The sequence below is a fragment of the Trypanosoma cruzi genome, genomic scaffold (genome assembly GCF_000209065.1).
Source record: "Trypanosoma cruzi strain CL Brener 1047053517145 genomic scaffold, whole genome shotgun sequence".
In the NCBI taxonomy this organism is placed as follows: Eukaryota; Euglenozoa; class Kinetoplastea; order Trypanosomatida; family Trypanosomatidae; genus Trypanosoma; species Trypanosoma cruzi.
The window spans coordinates 28,733-50,237 of NW_001849571.1; the positions used below are offsets into that span (position 1 = coordinate 28,733).

The window sequence follows — 21,505 nt, forward strand, 5'->3', positions numbered from 1 at the left end:
GAGTGCACTCAGCAGGCCAGGGCAATGCGCCCGAGTCACCCTCGTGCCTTCGCAAAGGCGAACACAAACAATCGTCGCCGCTGGCCATCAGTGCCTCTAGCAGTAAAAAGAAATGGGGACATGTCAACAGCACAGCCAGCAGCGGGACACTCAAAGGGACACGGAGAAACACAGTGGCAGTGAACACAACACAAAAAAAGCCGCAGTGATCTAACAAAATAAAAGAAAAAAGAAAAGGTGAAAGTCCAGAAGAACACCCAAAAAATATAAAAGAAAAATTTTAAAAAAAAATTCGGCAGGAATTTTTTTTCATGCGCCAGGCAGCATAAGGCGACCGTGTGTTGTGTATACATACTGCCTGCACCACAAAAAAATAAAATAAAATGAAAAAAATAAAATGAGAATAAAAAAAAAAAAGGTTGTACTCTTCCACCAGCCCTCACAACATCCCTCACATTTCATGCGGCATCCGGCCTTTTCTTCCAATCCTCCTTTTGTGCATTCCGTGGGACGCGCAGCCGCAGGGCCGGCACCGCGTGTGGGCGACAAAAGCAAACAAAAGGGGGAAACACTCCCCTCATGCCAGTGTGCAGCAACCGAACATTAAAGAAAGGAAAAAGGAAAAAAAAAAAAAAGAATTACTGAGTATTACAACGAAACACCAAAAACAAAACGAAAAAAAAAAAAAGACTGTGGAGAACGCAGCACACAATCTCCGTGAGGAGCCGCAATTCCACACTCTGCGGCTCAGCAGAATGCCACAGGTGCACACAGTCCCAGAAAAAGCAGCAACGCCCGAGACACGCACACAAACGCAGTGCTGTCACCACGCAAATCATGCAGGATCAATTTCGCGTCGGTGATCAGGGCGAGGCAGTCGTCTAGGCTCATACTGCCACCGGATTCTCAGTGATTGGTTTCTGGAACGAAAGTGTTATTTTTGGCGGCAGTACGTGGACTCAATTCGTCCGTAACATTCTCAGCACTCGATTCACTGCCCGCAAGAACGCGGACAGACTGAGAGTCAGTCGGCTGTGCAATTAGAGCCTCTTCAACATCTGCCAAGGAATTCTTCAGCTGTGTGGCCGTCTGCAGTGTAGCAGCCGGCTGTGCAACGTCCAGCTGTCTGAACTTCTGCTTTTCTTCCTCCGTCGCTGTGAATTTCGCCGCGGTGTTCAGTTCTTCGGCAGCCGGATGTCGAATAGAGACTGTCCCGGCGTTGAGACCTCTGAGATCATAACGACACAGTATGCGGTTGTGCAGAAGGACATCAGCCACCGTCACATGGCTGCTCTCTTCATCTTCTTTATTGCCCGCACCAAAAAAGAAGTGTGAGAGCCTGTGTGAACCAAACTGATCAGCATAACGGTGCTGAGCCATTTCCTCGTCATCCGTCTCGTATATTATTCTCCCATTAGCGTACATAAACCTTTCATCAGCAAAATAATCTTCTGCACCGTCACTCGAATTGCTGTGTTTGGTTTCCAATTACCAACATCACCAGACGGCTTCACCAAAAACTCCACCTTGTGAAGTGTGCGGCTCCAATTTCCTTCACTCGTGTACGAGAGCTGAAGGAGCACCGTGCTGTCCTTGTCGTTCAGCCTCGCACCAATCAAAGGAATGGGAGCTGCTGCCTGCCCCAGGCACCTTGTGGATGGCCACCGTCGCCGAAAGAGTGAAGTTGTAGTTCGCAAAGTAGTACGGCACAGTCTGCCCCATGTCGCCAACAGGCCACTCCGGCTCCGGCTCCCTTGAGCGTCACACCGCTCTCCGTGCTGGTCACTCCGCTCCTCACTGCGGCATTCACGCCGAGGTACTCGTCCCTCCATGCAGTCCCAACCAGTGCGCTGGACAAAAAAGCAACCAGCCCCTCAGTGAGAACTCCCAAGGCATTGTCCACTTCTTTCCTTGTCTTCACCGCAGAATTTATCCGCTCCAGCTGCTTCCCCAGACTCACGGCGACAAGGCTGTATGACGCGTCACCATTACTCTTCTCGTACATTAAAATCAGCTCATCCTCACTTTTCACAAACAGAGATCTGGCGGCAGCGTCATCACTTTCACGAGATACCGGCCCAACATCATACACACGTGACGTGTCCGTCACCCAAAGATGAAGCCGACCTTTTCCACCCTTATTGTCCTTCGGATACACCGGCGCGGTGATGAGCATCACCTCCATTCCCTCAATGATTGCGGTGGTGGATCCGCTCTGGACGCCGTACCCCTTTCGATTGTGTGAGTTGCCCCACACGCGGGTAATTGGCTCATCCGATGGATACCAGCTGGCTCCTTCCGGAGTGGACTTGTAAACGTCATAGTGGCCTCCAGCACAATGAGCCATCATGAAGAGTCTTTCGTCGTCTTCGTATTTTTCCCACTTCACCAGGGTTGGATCCCTGCAGCCGTTACCAGGCGTCTCGGATGAAAGCTCCCATTTGTTCCCTGACTTGGGGAGACGCATAGACAGTAAAACTCTCGTTCCATCGTTGTCTTTGGCCTGCATGGGAAACACAAGCGAGCCGTCACGCATCACAGCGCCCGATCCTCCAACGCCAATTAACTCGGTCAAGGAGCGAGATTCTCCTTTGGGTTCAGGCTCCACCAAATAGGTCTCATTCCACAAAAGTTTCTTCTTGTTTCCACCCTCATCAGCGAGAGTTCCCTTCACGAGCAAAAGGCCCCGCTCATTCTTAACTTCATCCTGCGGCTTCTTATGGCTGTAGTTTCCCAGGAGCATGTAAACACTGTCCCCAAGCACAAGCGTCGTTGGCCGCAACACTTCTGTTGCCCCAAAATTATTCTCGGCAGTGTCCACAATTTGTGTGCAAAAACAATTCATATCCAACATCGAAATATCCATTGAGTCACCCTTATATCCAGGTGCTTTGACACAATCCCAGCACAGCTGCCGGCTTCATCCTTCTCCCCACACTGCGCTTCAGCCACGGCAAATACATCATCACCCACTTTAACAAGGCCAGGAACACGGTGCGAGGTGATTTTGCCGCCAGCCTCGTTAAACTCCTTCCAATTAGCAAATGATATCGGCGTCGTCCCTGTGAAAGGATCAACAGCGGCCCCTGCCTGCTCAGCGTGCGCAGCACCACTGCCAAAGCACATCAACACGACGAGAAGCAGCAGCACCACGAAGGCAAACACATGCCGGGACATGTTGGGCCTCTGCGGCTCACTCTCTCCTCCTTCCCTCCTCCTTTCGCTGGATCCGGTCACGCGGCGACGGTTGTGTGTGCGGGGTGCCATGACAGCAGCAACACGTAAGAGCATATAAATATGTGTGTGGGCGGTGTGTGTGTGCTGTTGGTCCTTTCAGTGCCCTCGAATTTCACAGTAGCGATTAGCGCTTGTTTTCCTTCTTTCCTAGCGTGTCTGTGTTCAATAAGTGGAGAGTACAGCCGCAACAGCGGCAATGCATCAGACACGTCAGCGGAGGTTGGAGCAGAGCACCCACGCAGAGAGCGAGACACAAGACAATCCGTAAGGGACAGCACGGAGAACCATCGCACACAGAAAAGCGCAGCAACACGGCAAGTCACGGCGGGCCGTCGGTGTGTGCGGGCCAGCCCTCACGCGGTGCGACACGCCACACCCAACAGGGAATGACAGACAGACACACAGTGAGAGAGATGGATGGATGTCGTCAAGACGCACTCACGATCAACATGGCCCGTGAGCATGCGGCCACTCCCCACGCAGTAACAAAGGAGGAGAAGATGACAGGGGAAAAGCAAGAAGCAGCACAAACACACGGAGGGAACAAACACCAGTCTCGGGAAAAGCACCGCCAAGGCCCTCATACTGGCCGGCGACTCCACACCAGCCCTCACAAACACACCATCGCAGTGCCGTCAGTCCGCGGGCGAGAGGATTCGGCCCTCCACAAAAGGAAGGCAAACACCGCCAGCAGCCACACACCAATGGACAAGAAGAAGAAGTGACCCACCGCCACCATCGCCTCCAGTTCAGTCCCACGACCAACGGGATACGGCCACAGCCCCGCAGCCAACAGACAACGCACGCCGAGCAAGCAATCGCCCAAAGAGCCACACGCGGAAGCGGGCCCTCATCCAGCCATGACGCGGCACTCACTCCATGCGGTCACACGTAGCACACCATTCCCTCAATAGAACTCATTCTTCGTCCATCCCTTAAAGATGCTTCTGTTAGTGATGGGCCTTAGAGCACAATAGAAGAAAATGGAAAATGCAGTAGCACTGCGACACCGCCAAACACAATGATTCCCTCATACCGAGGCAATTCTCCAATTACGCCTCTTGTGCACACACAATCAACATACTATATGAAAATCACCCATTGTTTTTCACCAGAAACCAAACAACCCCACTACCTCCCTAATTTTCTTCTGTCACTGTTATGATCGATAGCGTTGGACTGTTCTGAAATCTGTGCGATATACTGCCGTCTGGTGCTGGTGCACCTGCACCGTATGCAAACAAAAAAGTATCCAAGAATATATAACTCCCACAATATTTTTTTACCAAAAATCAAAACTACCCCTTTCATTCCCTAATTTATTTTTACCATTTCGGTGGTTATTCCCCACCTCAGAGAGCTTCGCCCATTCTAAATCCTCCGGATTATATTGCTGCTATGTACTGGCGCACCTCTTCCCTCCAGAACGCCGCAATCTCTCGGTTTTCAGCGCGGCTCACATTATTGGAATTGACAACATCACATCTCTTCCATTCAGTCATCGGCGTGCTGTCTGCGTGCTGCACATAAATAATCTCCCACGACATGTCTCGGTATAACTCCTCCCAGCCATTAAAATATGCCGCCAGGCACTCAGTGAACTGCCTCACGGTGCTGGTTGTGGTGTGGTGCCCACCCGCCGTAGCCATCCGCAGCCCGACCAGCGTCATTGGATTTGAGTCCACAAAGAAAAAGCCGTCCACCAGCGGAAAGTTTTGGACTTTCGGTTCATACAGCACCCAGTGGTCCATAGCAACCGGATTGGAAAGACTTTCCGGTGGCGGTAGAACCTCCTTTCTGGTGAAGCTCGTGTCTGAGTGCTCTTTCAGCACACAGCTGTGTGGCTCACGTCGTCCAATTGGCCTCAGTTCCTTGATTTTAAGTCTTATCGCTCGCAGGAAATCCTCATTCAAAAATGCGGATACGGCATACTTTTCAATAAGATATGGTGGGACATAATCCCAGAACCTCAAAACAAGGAAAATAAAATCGGACTGCTTCATTTCATTCTCCAACCTGGACAAAGTTTCACGTTCAAGGTGGGGAGATACCAGCAAATTCAGAGGCGATTCAATGTTGTTTCCTCGTCGTACTCGGACAACCTTCACAAGCTTTCGAGACAAGTCATTGTCATTGGACGAATAACAACAGCCAATACCCAAATTACGCTTTAATTTCGAAGTGGTCGACCCATCCACGGCCTGCTGACACGCTTTAATGCGGTCATCATATGCCTGTTTGCCAAAGATGGAGCGGAGAATTGGTCCCACGTTATTCATGCGACCTCTCACCTCCTTCCAGTATTCCGCCTGCTCCTGCAGGGGTCGATTGCGCTTCGTCCAAATGCACATTGCCCTCACATCGTTTTCTTCGGGACAATTCGTTACGATTGCAGTAGCATCCATTTTTTTTGCCCACCATTCATATTCGCTTTTTTCTGGTGGTGTCACCACAATCATGCCCCATCCCTTGCAAGGCAAACAAGCAGGCGTTTGACGACATGCCAATGCCGCATCGTAGATAATATACCCCTTCACCCCACCCAAAGAAAAAATGTCTACAACATCCTCAATCCTGGGGTCACCCATGTACACTGACACCGTTTTGGTGGTCTTGTCAAACAGAAATGATTGACTCCCAATAACGTACGCAACCATTGGGAGCTGCTCCGCATCGTAGTGCAGCAGCTGGTAGAGGAGGTACGAGCCGGCATTCATCGACTTCCCGATCCCGGGCGTCCCAATCAACACACGTCGCCTAGGCGTAAAGTCAGTCCCACCGTCAGTGCTGAACCACTCGGTTAGATCGCCCTTGACGATCTGCCACACTCGCTCCACCTCACAGTTCACATGGCAGTCACGAGTGGATTCCGCCCCCTTCAGATTCCACGAGCACGGCCATCCCTTGTCCGAGGCGAGCACCATCAGCCTGAGACGCGGTGCACCGGATTGCTCCACACCGTCATCCCTTTCGAGAGTTTGGCCAACTGCCTTGTACGTCCATGGCTGCGGTGGTTCCCCCTCCCTCACCTCCATTCCCGTCCCCTCGCCGTCAGGGACTTCCACCACATGGTGCCACCTCGCATTGTACACAGACTCGTAGTTTCCCTCCAGTTTCATCGCTGCACTCATCGTCATTGAGCTCATCAATTCAATGAAGGCTGCATCCAAAAACTGTTTAGTGACTTCATTAACACTTCTTTTTACCTCCTCAGCAGCTAATGACCACTTCAGTAGATTGTCCACACCTTTTTTGTGAAGGTTGTCTGCATCTTCTTCCATATCCATTTCCTCCCTCACAGCCCTCTCCATCCCCTTGTAACGATCGGATGCCTTTATATCGCGCAGTAAAAACGCACCGCGAATATACCTCGTAGAATCCTTTACAAACTCCTTCAGCAAGACATTCCGATTGGCGGGAAAAATGCCCATGCCGTCCAACTCCATCACAAGAAAATCATTCAATTGTATGTCCATGACGCGAACTCTTCCTCTAAATAGCACATCTTTGATCGTGGTAGTTAGGGCAAATCCTACTTGTTGTTCCCGCGCTGCCCTTTCTCCTGCCTCACGCCTCTCTTCTTTCAGCACCTGAGAAAGAGCTGCGTTTAGTTTTCCCCTTGCAAAAGGAGTGACCGTATCCTTTCTTTCATAGATGTTCCACTGCCAGAGAAAGTACACACACTCGCAATGAAGTTCATAAATGGCCTCCAGCTCTTGGTACGCAGTTAAGTTAAGAATCACTTCAAGAAGCCGCTGGTCTTGTACGTAATCATCCGGATCCTGAACAAACGCATCCATCGTCACATTGTGGATTTCATCAACGGCCGCCCTGCCGCCAACTTGATTCCGAAGAAAATCATTCAGCTTCATGTTGTTCCTGTTAGTGCTCCCCTCCAGCAGTACATCTTCCACCCGACTCAAAAGTGTCCACTGCGGTTGCCGCACTTCCTCCGCTCTTATGCGTGTCGCATCGGGTTGATCTCTCTCACCCTCAGACTCCGGCCTCGCTCTCCTCTGACCATCTCCCTGCGGCACAGCAGACGCTTGATTTCCAGGCATTGTTTCACCTTGCTTTATTGGTTGGATTGAGTTAAGGCTGAATACTGGCCAACAAACGAGAGAGGAATAAGAAAGAAAATAGGCACAGTCATGGCTCGCGGCCACAGCAAGAGACTCATCCACACAGTGTGACGGCACACCAAATGCACGAGGACCACCACAACGACGGCAAGTGGGTGCCAACCACCCAGCACAGTGTTGGTGAGAGCAAACGATAACAGCAACGTGGTGAGCACGGAGGGTTCGCCCACGCATTCCGCTCGCCACGGTCCCGCACCCCTGTGGCACCGCCGACACCGCACACACTCCACAAGAATAGATGCGCGCGTGCATATCGGCCTTAACAAACACACACAGAAGCAAGTGGGAAGAGAATTCGGTAAGGCAGCGGACACATGCAGGGAGCACAAATCATACACGCCACAACAGCGATGCATCACGGTAATCCCCCACACAACAGAAAAGAGTACAATTTGCATGCTTTATGGAAAATATTTGCGGTGTGCATGGCAAAAGAGTGCCGTGACTCTGCCTTTCATATTGCATTCGCCACTCACGTATCACTTGGAAGCACGCAGCCACCACTCCTCCGTTCCGCTCCCCGTGCTGCTCGTGCCGCTTCACTGGAGGAAGTTGTCACCGCACATACCCATCACCGTGCATTGCGGAACGCAAATCAACCACACGGCATGGGTGCGGTGCCACCCCACCAATAAATCCCAGGAAATACCCCACTGCCTCTTGTAGCACAGACGGCAGTATCATGATGCCTGCGGAAGGCTTTTTCCCCAAACAAGAACGCGACTCCACCACACGCCCGTAAGAACGTTTGGTCCGCCGCACGCAAAGGGTGGAGCGGGAGAACAGCAGGAAAGACAACACCAGCAGCCATGAGCAGCCCGCACACGCCAACACACCGCTGCCCCGCATATCACCAAAAACAAAAATACCAAAGAAACATGTCACATCCCAACTGCGAATCGCAGGTGCGGTTGCAGCACACACTCCCACCTCCTGGGCGTGTGCGGCCCCTCGCTGCTCGGCGCTCCAAGTGAAATCAACAAAAGCACCAATTCGGAAGCATTCGACCACCGCCACAGCAGTCACGCTCCCCATTTCTCACAAAGGCAAAGACTTGCAGTGGCACAGCGGACGGCGGCATGCACAGTCGCAGGGTAATGGACTGCCGCGGGAAGCACGCAACGGCGATGCGCCCCTCCTTTGGGCCTCCCAACAAATACATGTGTCGCGCAGTCCCCGTGAGCAACACACATTGAACCGTATTCAGCTCCACTACTGTGGCCATCCGCACACACAGCATGAGTGCGACAACGCAGGCCAGGAAGCACGGAATAACACCACGCATTCCCTCCCTTAAAGGTCAGGCGGCGTCCGTGCTGCCTTCAACAATAATTCCACCCCATCCCACCCCTCTGCATATCCGCAGCAAAAAGGCCCGCACGGTGTACACTACATTAGAGGCTCCTAAAGATCAAACCGGATCATCAGAGCGCTGCCGTCTTCTCAATGTTAAGTAGAAGCTCTCTGATCCTTGTCGCCGCCAGCCCGCGGTATTATGGAGTGGCATTGCGTTCTCGGCATATTTCTCCATTTACTTCACTTTCCCGACGCCGCAAATGAAGTGACTTCCCACAAGTGATTTCGACCGTTCTGAAGAACGTGACGTATCAGACGCACTGAAACTGTGTGCGTGTGTGTTATTACGGGCGAGCGATACAATGCTCTTGCACATCCTTTTATTCCGATCCTGCGCAACACCCTATTCGGTGGCGCTGAAAACGTTGGACACCAAACACGCACAAACCGCACAATGAATGCCTCTGGAGAACAAACTCCCCATTAACGTCGCCGCAGGCACAGTGACAACAAAGTAACAAAGAAATCCAACGTCTGCGCGTCCTCCCGCAAGAAAGTAAAGACACACACGCTTGTCTCCTTGGCCTCACTCCAACTCCTCAAAAGTTGATGGGTCTATGGCACGAGGAATCACGCTACTCCTCCCTCGCTCCCTATCATGAAGCATGGCATTGCGCATATCCAGTGCATCTGCATCACCCACATACGTCCCTTTGGGGGCATTCGCCTCGGTAGTCACCAAGCACGCGCCGCTAGAAAGTGCACTCCCAGTCTATGCTGCTTCTCCTGAGCGACCTTGCTGCCTTGCCGCACAAACAAGTCCACAATTTACGCATTATGACTGCAGACATGTGCCAGTGGGGATTCCCGCCCTTTCCCTCAGCCTTGCAAAGGGCGTACGCCATACAAATGCCGGTCGTCGGGCAGACACACACAGGCGCCGACACCCGTGACAGTGCGTGAGATACTCGCCGCAGAATGAGTTGCCGCAGGTCTCCGCTCACTGCTCCAGATTGACCACGCTGAAGCCCACGATTCCCGTGGGTTTGGCATCCCGATGGGTCGTCGTGACTCGTTGACTCCCATGGTGGAGGAGTGCCAAGCAAGCAAGAACCAAAAGCCTGGACACTCTGTGGAGCCAAAAAGATAAAAAACACGGGCTGGCGCGGGCACAGCTAAGCGCCATGGGAGAAAAATCTCAGCTCATCCCATGGAAAACACTTCACCAACGCCACTGCAACATTGGCCTCTTGCTTCTCGGGTGTGTCACTTCTCTCTTCACTCCGTGCCAGCCTCCGTTCAATTCCCCGCCCAGCAGTACTACACGTCACACGGCGCTGCTTCCGCACAATCACACCTCGCGGCCAATCATCGTGACGCGCCTCCAACTGCAGTCGCATCCAACCTCGAAAGCCCTCGCACCCTCTTCCGGCCTCCTGTGTGTCGAGAGAAGACGCCTCTCTCGCGGTCTTCGCGTCCTCCCCAATAAAGCTCTGCAGTTGTGCCCAAACATCACCGGGTCTCTTGCCAAGAAGGGAAACTGTCTGTGACGCAATCAATGTGAGCATACACAAATTTAAAAAACGGTTTATAGGCTCTCTGGAGTGCCCTGCGTGCGCCCGCATGTACGATGGGAACATCACACGGTGCGAGTCGGGCGAGATCATCGTTCCAGCTCGCATCTCCACCAGGTGACTCGTTGACGGCTCCATCCCGCTTCACGACAAGTCGAATAACAGTGCACACGTAAGTGGCTGTGCGTTGCATTCACATGTGGTTCCCTTTTTGGGTCCAACGTCGTCAGGTGGTGGAAAGAGACGAGTCGTATCATCATTCTTCCATTTGCTGCTGCTGCCGCCTCATTTCCCATAAGGAGCCACTGATCCCTCTCTCTTTGGCGATAAAGGGTCCTCACGCATGGGATGCATCCTGCCTCGTGTGGCATGAGGAACAGCAGAGAGTCCCCAACGTTGCCAATGCGGGATTGACCGTCCAGTGCGGTGAATACAACACGCTGGATCTGTCGGAGGATCGTCGTGCACACTTCAGTCCGCCCGTAGCGGATACAATCCTCGGGCAGCCACGCCTGTGCAGAACAGAACACCCTTTCGGAGAACGCCGAGCAGCTCCACCGACGTGTCGGAAAACCTCACAAAAAGAGGGCCGGTCAACCTGCGGCACATTACCGTGCAACTTTAATACGCTGAAATCGAGAAGAGCGTTTCTACCTGAGAGCGTTCGCCCCATCATTATCATCATCACTGCCCAAATCATCTCAACAGGCAACAATGGCATCGCTCTCGTATTGCCCATGCCCGTTGGCCTCCTCCACCCGCCGCCTCACGTCCGTATGAATGAAGTCTCGTCATGCACAGCGATGCGCCCTCTCGTTTCAGATAAATACCAATATTTTATAGTCACCAAGGTAGCAGTTCAGTTCTCCCTCCATAGGCACACCTCATAGAGGACGTCCTTCTGTTCCCTTTGCCGAATCAACGCACCGCACCCAGTGGATAAGCCCCGGTAGTTTCACCAAAAAACAAGTGTTCGATTCCCACAGTAGCGAATACTCTGTGTGATATGGAAGGCACAGTTTATTGTGCTATTGCACCGCACCGCCGGTCGCCTCGCAATGGTGCAAAGATGTCATTGCCCCTGCCTGGGTGAGGCCTAAGCCCCACATTACACGCACACAGAAAAGCACACGGCGCATTTGAAAATATATTAATATTTTCTCACGGCACATCTATGGGAAGGAGCATCACCCCCGTATGCATTTTGGCAAAGCAATGGCCCCACAACGGCGGTGCTAAAAAAACGCATCCAGAAACAGAGGAAAAAGAAGTAGGGTGTGGAACACCCACAAGAAATGATGGATAGCCCATTTCAAGCCGGCAGCAAAGAAAAGAAGCAGCAGCAGCAGTAGTACTGGTGGTGACCATCATTTCCCTTTTTTCTTCCCTTTACTCGCTAATAACCCAAACACGTGGGGTTCAAAAGCCCTTTTCACACAAGATTGTGCGGCAGTTAGCCTCTCTCCAACCAGCCGCCTCAATACATCTAAAAGAGCACACAAGAAAACCACAAATAACCATGGGAAAAAAAGAAAAACAATAAAAGATCCCACGGCATTAGTACGGAAGCGGAACGACACGCTTTTCGCACAATTAGTCGTAAAGTCGGCCAGAGAAAAAGAGATCCAGGCCCGAGCAAACTCGGACGTCATAGGCGGTTATTGTGCTCCTTTCAGGCTTTTCAGCCGGCTCCTGTTCCACCCGAAGGAAGAGGGCTGGCGGAATGTGATCCTCGCCGCAAAGAGCTGCTGCATCGAGGGCCAACAAAACAAATCCTCGCATATTGCGGGTGTCAGGTGGGCCGCCCCACCGCATTTCCACGTCATTATCGCTTGGCTGCGCACGTGCGTCTCTTCACGTACCCCGTCGTTCCTCAAGAAGCCTTTCCGCAGGAGTCCTCAAATGCAGTAGACGCTTGAGAGCAACAAGCCAAGCCTCGCAGTCGCTGTCAGTCTCACAAACACTTCCAGTGATTTCCCACCGCGAAGTAAAAGTGCGAATGCGCGGTGGTTGTTTGTTCCAAGACTGGACGGAGTGATGTTTTGCGTGGGATCATGGCGGTGCGTCCCATTGTCAAAAAACTGCCTCCTGGCGTGTTTTTGCCAGCTGTGCCTCGTTGCTGTAGTTCACAAATGAGGCTGTGGACAGGCCGATAAGAACTTTTTCGATGTCACGTATCCGAATGATGACTGGAGGTCGTTTGCGATTTAACGGGAATCCCTGATGGTCCAGATCACAGGAATGAATACGTTTGCAGTCCTCCGAGAGAAAATATAGGCGTCTGCAAGCATTGCCCTTGCTCCGTGTCTTTGTCACGCGGACCCCGTTGCGTAATCAATTCAGCGCCTGATCCACAACAGAACTGAGGTGGCGTTCCGTTGCCTCGGCGTCATGCAGTTTTCCATTTTTCTTTCCCACGTATTCATCAAGCACACGCTGTCGATACACCTCGAGTCCTCGTCCCAGCCTCTCCTTGCGGGCCTGTTCCTCTTCGGCGCTGGCCAAGTATGTCTGTTCCTCTTGCGTGAAGACCTCGTCGAACTGGCGTCGAATGATGTCCGTCTCCTCCGGATTCACTGGAATGTCTTCAAGAGAAATGAGCTTCGGCAAATACTCCTCGATCCTTTCGATGTCGGCAGCAAGAGCCCTCTCGGCGACGTCCTCCTTGGCTGTCGCCTGCTCGCACTTCTTCTTCCGCTCCTCGGCCAACAGACGCACCGGTTCCGGGAATTTTGCATTCATTTCTTTAATCTGATGGATCCACAGCCTCCGCTGGCGACGCCGCTCCTCCCGGACGGTCCTTCGCACCGCCTCAATAGAATGCCGCTCCCGCATGATGGCCTCTCGCCCCCTCGCCCCGTCAAGTTGAACCATCTCGAGCTGCTGCTCCCTCGTCTCAATGGCGCTCTGCCGTAGGCTGAGTTCTTGCTTCGGCTGCTGCATCGCCTGCCGCAACCTCTCCGAGGCACTCTCCTCGTCCTGTTTCCTCGTTCGGATCTTCCCCAACGTCTGCTCGTACTCCCGAATGCGGTTTTCGCGGTCGGCCTGCAGAGCACTGCTCTCCCGCTTTTTCACCTCCAGAGTCTTCTGAAGTTCATCCAACGTGGCCCCACCTCTCTGCTCAAGCTCTTTGGTCATCTTCTCCGCCTCATGCTTGGCGCGCTCGCAAAACACATTCAGCTGCCGTTCCCGCGCCTCCTCACGGTTGCTCTCAATGGCGTTGATGCGCTTCATCTCTTCCTCCTTTATGCCTGAAATGGACCTGTTGGATTCATAGCTAAAATTCCTGTAGTCGTACACGGTCCAGGCAATCATGAGTTCATCCCACTACTCCATGATGTCCTGATCAAGACGCCACTTGTCAACGGCAATTTCCCCTGAGGTGGATCCAATTCCAGCCGAGACAAGAATATTGCCAACACGACGAGTCGTGGAGAGACAATGGAACGATTCCTCCGCACACACGGCATCCGAAAAGGCTTGAGCCAATAAAACCGTCTCGGTAGAACCAGTGAGGCTATTGTTGGGGCTGCCTTTTTCCGTGTTGTACGCTCGGCGCAACAACTGACTGAGTTTTGACTTGCCGAAGGGAATGCACAGACGACGACGGCGAATGCCGGAGACAATTCCTGCTGCCGACACCAATGTTCGTTGGGCCCCTTCGTAGTGTAGCTGCGCGGCGGCATCAATGCCACACAAAGCGGGACGTTCGGCATCTCCCAAGGCGACAAATGTCAGGGAGTTTGCATCCATATAATCTGCAAACTCCGCCTCACCATCATCGCGGTAAAGCTGAAGAACGACGGTGTCGGGCAAATACGAAGGCATTGCCTCCAGCTCAGGCGTTGGCTGCTTTTCACACAGCACGGGAAAAAGCTATTTCTCATAGTTTTTGACAATAGTGTCCATCGCCGCTCGAACGTCGCCGGCCAATGAGACACAAATTCGCGCCACCATTCGCACACGAGGCCCCTCCTTCACGGAGCCCACAATAACCCCGAGCTCCTTGTCGGCGTCAAGGAGGTCTGCGCGGTGCTCTGTTGACCCAATGACGTGGCATGAGAAGGCAAAAATGCCCTTTTTTCGCCCAGCCGAATAAATTCAGTGATGACTCAAGCAGCATATCCTTCTCCAGCTGCAAAGCCGTACATGAGTTGTCGCTTTGGTGACGAACGCACGCCGTAGCTGAAGGCCACCATGTTCTTGCGTTCCTGAGTAAAGTTGGGGGTGGCAGTGGCACACAATTTTCGGAAGAGTGTACTTGCGTCCGGCACGTCCAACGCCACATCGACGTCAAACAAGGCCTCAGCAACCGCAAATCCGGCATCCCTCAGGGGCTGGGGGCAATTGAACTGCACCGTGTTGCCGTCCACCCGCACTGTCGCGGGGAGCTGCGAGGACGGCGTCGTGGTTTGGTGGGAGCAGAAACGGCTTTCGCCTCCATTGGAAGAATATCACATTGAATGCTGCGCTGTGCGTTTGTTGCATGCACAGAAAAAAGGGTCAAAGAAAGAAAAGAGGAGAGAGAGAGGGAAACAACACTGAATAATCTTCCGGGTCACTGACCGGATCGTGAAATTACCCAAAAAGGACAGGAAAAAAAAGGCGGTAAATGGAGAGGTAGTGAGTTCTCCGTAATGTTTGCCCCAATATGTCTAATGCATACACATTCTGCTAATCACTGCCGTTGACTTCTGCACATCGTTAGAATTAGAAACACTTATCCCCCTGCGAAGCGGCAGGCCTTTGGGCTCCTCCAGCCAAAAAAAAAACGCCGCAAGTTGGGGATCACAAAGTGGGTGGGTGGGAAGACAAAAATAAAAATAAAAAATAAAAAAATAATTTCGTCTGGCAGCTGTCGGCTCCCTGAATCCCTCAATCGCGGTCTCCCAAAAGACAGTGCGATAGAAGAGGAAAAAATCCTGCAGAGACATCTCCGTTGCATCGATATATAAATTTATTTGGGCAGCCATCCATCCTCGCAGGCATTCTTCTCACAAACTCCCATAAAAATAAAGAGAAATTGTGCGGCCCCCACATCCCGCAAAGGCCTCCAGGGGCGACGGAGCCTTCACAGAAGCAAAAACAAAATAAAATGAAAAAAAAAAAAATTTGTAGTGTTGCGACACTGTTGACCGCAATGATTCTCTGAAAAAAAAAGACATTCCCTGACCTAACCCTGCAGACACACACAAATATAAAAGCCGTAAAAACACTCCCTAACATAATCCATCATAAACGCACTGCGCTAACCTCCTCAGTCATTTCTTCAATTTTCTCGTCCAAGCTTTTTGCTTCACGAAGTTTCAGCATTTTTTGGGATTACAAAATACGCCTGAGAAAACAATCTGTCAGCGTGAACTGGTACTGATGTGTGGTTTTCCAGAACTCCGCGATCCTCCCACGATCAACATCTCCCACACTCGACGGGTTGACGACATCACATCTCCGCCAGCCATTCATCGGCGTGCTGTCTGCGTGCTGCACATAAATAATCTCCCACGACAATCCCTGAGCAAATTCCTCCCAACCATCAAAAAACTCCGATAGATGCTCGATGAACTGCCGCACGGTGCTGGTTGTCGTGTGATGATCACCCGCCGTAGCCATCCGCAGCCCCACCAGCGTCCTCCGCGGTGACTCCACGAAGAAAAAGCAGTCCACCAGCGGAAAATCCCTGACCACCGGTATGTACAGCACCCGATAATTTATATTTTGTTTCGCATCAATTTCTTCAACTCCAGGTATTTCACATATTTCGGTGGGGTGCCCTCCAGGATGTGCTTTCAGCACAGTGTCCTGAATATCATGTGCTGGTGGCCTCAGCTCCTTAACGTCCTCTAATAATGCACTGACAAACCCATCAAAGACGAGCGCGCGCAAACAAAAATTTTCCGTACATTCGGACAAATGAAATTCCCTCACCCCAATACCAGCAACAAAAATTCTCTCTCACTCATTGCCTTTGCCAAACGGTTCGCTGATCGAGACCCAAGGAAATAACATATCGGTGCGTTGAGAAATACCTCAGCACCGACCTCTGCTCTTATTCGGACAACCCTCACGAGCTTTTGAGACGGATCCTCAGAGTCCCACAGTCTCACTCCTCCATGTGTAAAGTGCTCTTCACCATCCCGGGACTTGATCCCTTCCAAGGCATCCTCAATGGCAGCAGAGTGTGCAATGAACTCATTCGCATCAAAGACGTGACGTGGAATCGGCCCCACTTTATCCATGCGTTCTTTGACCATCTTCCAGCACTCCGCCTGTTTCTCCGCAGTCTCGTCACGCTTCATCCATGCACACATCGCCTTCACATCCATCTCGGCGGGGCAATTCACGATGGTTCGCGCCGCTCCTTCTTGCGTCTCCCATTCACCGTGGTTGCGCACGTTTGGCGATGACACCACAATCATGCCCCATCCAACATAGGGCGCAAAACCTGCGTCGGGCGGTGTCCCTTGCCTTGTCACATCGTAAATAATATACCCTTTCATCCCCAAACGCCGGCACAAATTCCTTGGATGCTCCTCTACCCACGTATCTTGTGACCGTCTTGATGGTCTTGTCAAACACGTACGCGTCTCCTCCCCCAAAACAGTGGACAACCACTTGGAGTTTCTCGACATCGTAGTGCAGCAGCTGGTAGAGGAGGTACGAGCCGGCATTCATCGACTTCCCAATCCCGGGCGTCCCAATCAACACACGTCGCTCGGGCTTAAAGTCAGTCCCACCGTGAGGGCTGAACCACTCGGTTAGATCGCCCTTGACGATCTGCCACACTCGCTCCACCTCACAGTTTACAAAAACGTCCTTAGGAGGATCCTGTATCGTTTTCCACGAGTACGGCCATCCCTTGTCCGAGGCGAGCACCATCAGCCTGAGACGCGCTGCACCGAATTGCTGCACACCGTCATTCTTTTCGATAGCGTCGTCAGCTTTCTTGTACTTCCATGACTGTTCTGGCTCCCCTCATGCACCCCCATTCCCGTCCTCTTTTTCTTTCGCTCCACGCCGTCCGGAAGCTCCACCGCATGGCTCCGCCTCGCATTGTGCACAGACTCGTAGCATCCCTCCAGTTTCTCCGGTGCGCTCGTCGTCGTTGGGTCCCTCGCCTCCTCGGCAGCCGCATCCAAGAAATGTTTGGTGGAGTTATGAACAGCTGCTTTTACCTCCGCAGCAGCTAATGACCACCCCGGTAGATTGTTGACACCCTTATCGCAAAGCTTGCGTTCAACTTCTTCCATATCCATTTCCTCCCTCACAGCCCTCTCCATCCTCGCATAAGCACCGGTTATCTTTATTTCGTTCAGTGCTCCCTTATCACGGATATACTTCGTGGGGTCCTTGAAAACTCCTCCGGCAAGACATCCCGATTGGTGTCCACAATGACCCTGCCGTCCAGTTCCCTCGTAAGAAATTCGTTCAGCTTCATTTCATTGACGCGAACTCTTCCTTTAAACAGTACGTCCTCAATATTAGTGGAAATGGTAAATTTCATTTCTTGCGTTCGTCTTAGCCTTCCCTCTGCCTCCCGCCTCGCTTCTGTCAGTACCTGCGTGAGTGCTCCGTTTGGTTTTCCCCTTGCAAGAGGAGTGATCGTATCCCTTTCTTTCATAGTCCCTACGTTGCCCGAGAGAAAGCACACCTTCGTGAAGAGGCCTAGTAATGGCCTCCAGCGCTTGGTACGCAGTTAAGTTAAGAATTTCTTCAGGAAGCCGCCGGTCTTTTACGCAATCATCCGGCTCCTGAACAAACACCTCCATCGTCACATTGTGGTCTTTCATCAACGGCCGCCCTGCCGCCAACATAATTCCAAAGGAAATCACTCAGCCTCACGTTGGTGCTGCTCATGGTCCACTACGGCCACACTTCACTCCCCACCGCATGTCGAGCTGCAGCGTCGGAACCATCACAAGAGCCACGGCGAAGTGCCATCACAACACCCGTGCGGTGAAGCATCCCACTCGCACCGCCCAACTGCGGCCAGCAGGTGCCGCTGGCTCCAAAGGATACTCGCGCCTGTTTCGTCCCGCAGCCCAATGGCGTTGGGCGTGGCACTCGCATGGCGGGACTGTCGGTGCGCCATGCAGCCACACTGCAACGCCTGTCGGTGAAGCAGTCGAGGCCCACCGCCCCCGCAGCAACACGAGGCGTGCAACCAACCCCAACACCGCCACATTATCGCCCTTTTTTACTTTGTTTTATTCACGTTGTCCGTCTGTTTGCCTCATCACCGACACCAAAAATAAGTGCACACCTTCACAAAAGGGAAGGAACAAAGAGAAAAGGAGGCACGATCCCACCGTCCCGCCGCGGGCCAACACTCTCCTCCACCCACCACCATTGCCGCGCAGGAGACCGCAGTCACATCGCAGAGTCAGCACCACAATGTGCACCGCACCACCGTGCAGTGAGCAATGGGCGGGACACGGCCATGCATCGCCCCGCTCCATTTTCCCACCACTCAAGTGTTGCGTGCCCGCACAAAGCAGCAAAAAGAATCAGAGTGCACACAAACCCAATCAACACCCTCATTCGATGAAGCACATTATTCGCATGGAGTGACAACATTTGGGGGCACACCAGCAGTAGCAGGCTGCATGGAATTCCCCTGCCAACCCCGCAAAAAGACAAAACAACTCTGCGGAGTCAAAGTGGCAGCCCCTCGGTGCCGCCTGCAGTTCACATGGCAGGAAGAATTCCACACACGCATATTTCCGGATCCCTCGCTGTTTGAGTGCTCAACAGAACATGTGAAAAACACCTGCGCGCAAGATGGAATTAAATACGTGAAAAAGTCGGTCTGCTTTCTCCGATGGCATTGGCGAGCAGTCCCACACAATCCAATCAAAGTGACACGCCGGACAGAATGGCGTCCGTCAATCAATAAAAAAATGCGACACTGAAAAGGAGCAGAGAAGAGGTGGCGCATGCGACTGCCAGTGACAACTGTGAGCAAACCCGCCAGCACCAACTGAGGTGCCGAGGAGCACGTTTGTGTAGAACTGGCCATCAGGCAGAGAGGATAAATAAAACAAAAAGGCAGCAAACCCTCTCGTTCACTGTCTCCTGACCGCGACACTAGAATCAAAATACCATGGACGATAAGAGCGGCAACGCCTTCTCCAAAACATCTTGTCAAGAGGCCGCAGGACCTCAGGAAGGGAAGAAGGCAGCGGCGGCAGCCACAGCGGGGGAGGCAATAAAACGGCTGGCAGGCAACTTCACGTCGACGCGCACACCACATCCGAGTGGGCTGGGAGCACTGATCAAACCGCTCGGAAACACACGCATCAAATACGCAAAACAAAGTCGCGTTGAATCGACAGGAACTCCCCGTCCAAAACAAATTTAAAAAGTAGCGTTTTTCAAGGGGGAATCCGCTTTTCCGACGACGGCAAGAACGCCTCGCAGGAATTTCTTGCAATCTCCCTTCGCAGGTCCGCAAGAAAACGCAGCGGAATAAAAAGAGAGCGCAACGACGCAAAAAAAAAAATAATCCTCCCAACCGACCAGGTGGCAGGCTGCCCTCGCGCAAGTGGACAAAACACAACTTCACCCCGGTCTTGTGGTGGTGGTCGTCTCGCAACTATTTTTTTTCTTTTCTTCGCAGTGCACATCCCTCTCCCACAAATCATTTGTTCGGGCCATGTTCCTGCGGCCAAACATCGCGCTGCTGGATCCCGCGGCACAGTCCTCGGCGCAGAACTGAGGGGAGGAAGGGGGACCGCAGGAGGTGCGAGCAAATCCGAATTCGGTGGCGGTCGCTGCAGTGAAGATTGACGTCCCACGCGGTGTCCCTTTTCTAGGTCCGACCCTCACCGTGCCATGCTCTCAGCGTGCGGTGCGCCAGCCGCGCCGAACATCCACACGTGCTTGCGTCTCACCGTCGCTCCAAGCCCCGTTCGTTGGCTGCATCAGGGATGCCGCCATCCGGAGACGGGCATAAGGACGTTGCATCCAACAAAACCTTCAGAGGCACCCGGTGGGCCAACGACGACCGTCACTGCGGCGTGTGTGGCCCTTCCGCCGCTCACCTCAAATTGCACTTCTACGCCTCCTCGAGCAGCAGCAGCAGCAGCATAAATACACCGGTCCACCAGAGGCCGTCGCCAGCCATTGCAGGAAGACCACTGTGCCTCAGTGCTATGAAACCCGAATTGCATTGACGGGCCAATTCGGAAAATCCTGTCGCATCCTCCCCAATTATGCGGAAACACATCCGTCGTGCATGTGTCCACCGCAGCCAAATGAATCTGGTCCAAATACCCTCCAAATCAAATTCCCCTTTCCTCAAGTCATTCCTTCATTCCATACGCCCTGACCCTCATCCGCACGTACTCACTCACGTAAACCGCCATAGAAAGATGGTGGCCGCCCAACGCTCCGGAAAAACATGCCCAGCACGCACGCGCATAACAAATGACATGCGCAAACGCACGGCACGACGGCGGAGAAGCGCACACCGAAAGGATGCGGCCCTCCACAGCCGTCACAGACCACCGCGCGCATCACATCCGCAGGAAGAGTGACTCGCGGTGCGCGCTCCCTCTCTCCTCCTTCCCTTCATGCCCACTAAAGGAAGCAGCCGCCACCCGCAACCGCCAGCACACGCTACAAAAAAAGCATCCAAATCCACTGCAATGTGCATTTTGTGCGTGCATGTGGTTGTGTGTGCCTGCAGAAACACGAGGCAAAGAAGTAAAAACAGGAGCAGAGCATGTGAAGGGACGCACAAACAAAAACGTACAGCAGAGGTGCATGGCAGAAGTAAAGGGAAAAAGACCGCTCAAACTCATGACTGCACTGCAGCCCAAGCAGTGGCAATTCATACAAGAATTATTAAAACAAATAAAAAAATTCATCTTCACCTTTCCGCACCTCACACTTTGAAAAAAAAAATTGATAAAAAATGAAAAAAAAAGAAAAGAAAAAAAGAAAAAGAAAAAAAAAGGCCGTCCTCTATTACTGTTCCACACAATTTAAAAAAAAAAACCACAAACAAAAAAAACCTAAATACCATGTTGCTCCAGGAACCGTCTGCATATATTGTCCGAAAATAAAATTAAATAGTTGCGTGTCTTTCAACCGTCTGACCCTCCATGTGTCCGCACATCGTTTATATTTCATGGGGCCATCTGCGTGTTGCTGCTCCCCTCAGCCCTTTCATCGGCGTGTGAGTGCGGCCTGCAGAGCACAGTCACTCGTGTGTGTGGGGACTGAGAGAAGCACGCAGACATGACGGGAGTCGCG

At 52.4% G+C, this 21,505-nt stretch overlaps 1 protein-coding gene and 5 pseudogenes across 1 annotated transcript, besides 9 other annotated features; all 6 read right to left on the reverse strand.

Annotated features, from left to right (window-relative positions):
* Positions 1–702: part of a sequence feature (heterozygous, Esmeraldo-like haplotype) that runs on past the window's edge.
* Positions 260–293: a sequence feature (AT_rich).
* Positions 371–414: a microsatellite.
* Positions 606–690: a sequence feature (A-rich).
* Positions 703–818: a sequence feature (haploid, Esmeraldo-like haplotype).
* Positions 819–21,505: part of a sequence feature (areas not merged during assembly with more than two copies in the genome that could not be assigned to a particular haplotype) that runs on past the window's edge.
* Tc00.1047053506961.70 lies at positions 907–3,291 on the reverse strand (annotated as a pseudogene).
* Positions 4,623–7,631, reverse strand: Tc00.1047053506961.90 (retrotransposon hot spot (RHS) protein, putative; the record flags this gene model as incomplete). Its single annotated transcript, XM_813300.1, has 1 exon — positions 4,623–7,631. One exon carries the CDS (start codon positions 7,629–7,631, stop codon positions 4,623–4,625), a length of 3,009 nt encoding a protein of 1,002 aa, XP_818393.1.
* Tc00.1047053506961.97 lies at positions 9,261–9,761 on the reverse strand (annotated as a pseudogene).
* Tc00.1047053506961.104 lies at positions 9,924–10,988 on the reverse strand (annotated as a pseudogene).
* On the reverse strand, positions 11,810–14,737 carry Tc00.1047053506961.110 (annotated as a pseudogene).
* Positions 14,996–15,254: a mobile genetic element.
* Positions 15,063–15,094: a sequence feature (AT_rich).
* On the reverse strand, positions 15,466–17,526 carry Tc00.1047053506961.130 (annotated as a pseudogene).
* Positions 21,145–21,205: a sequence feature (A-rich).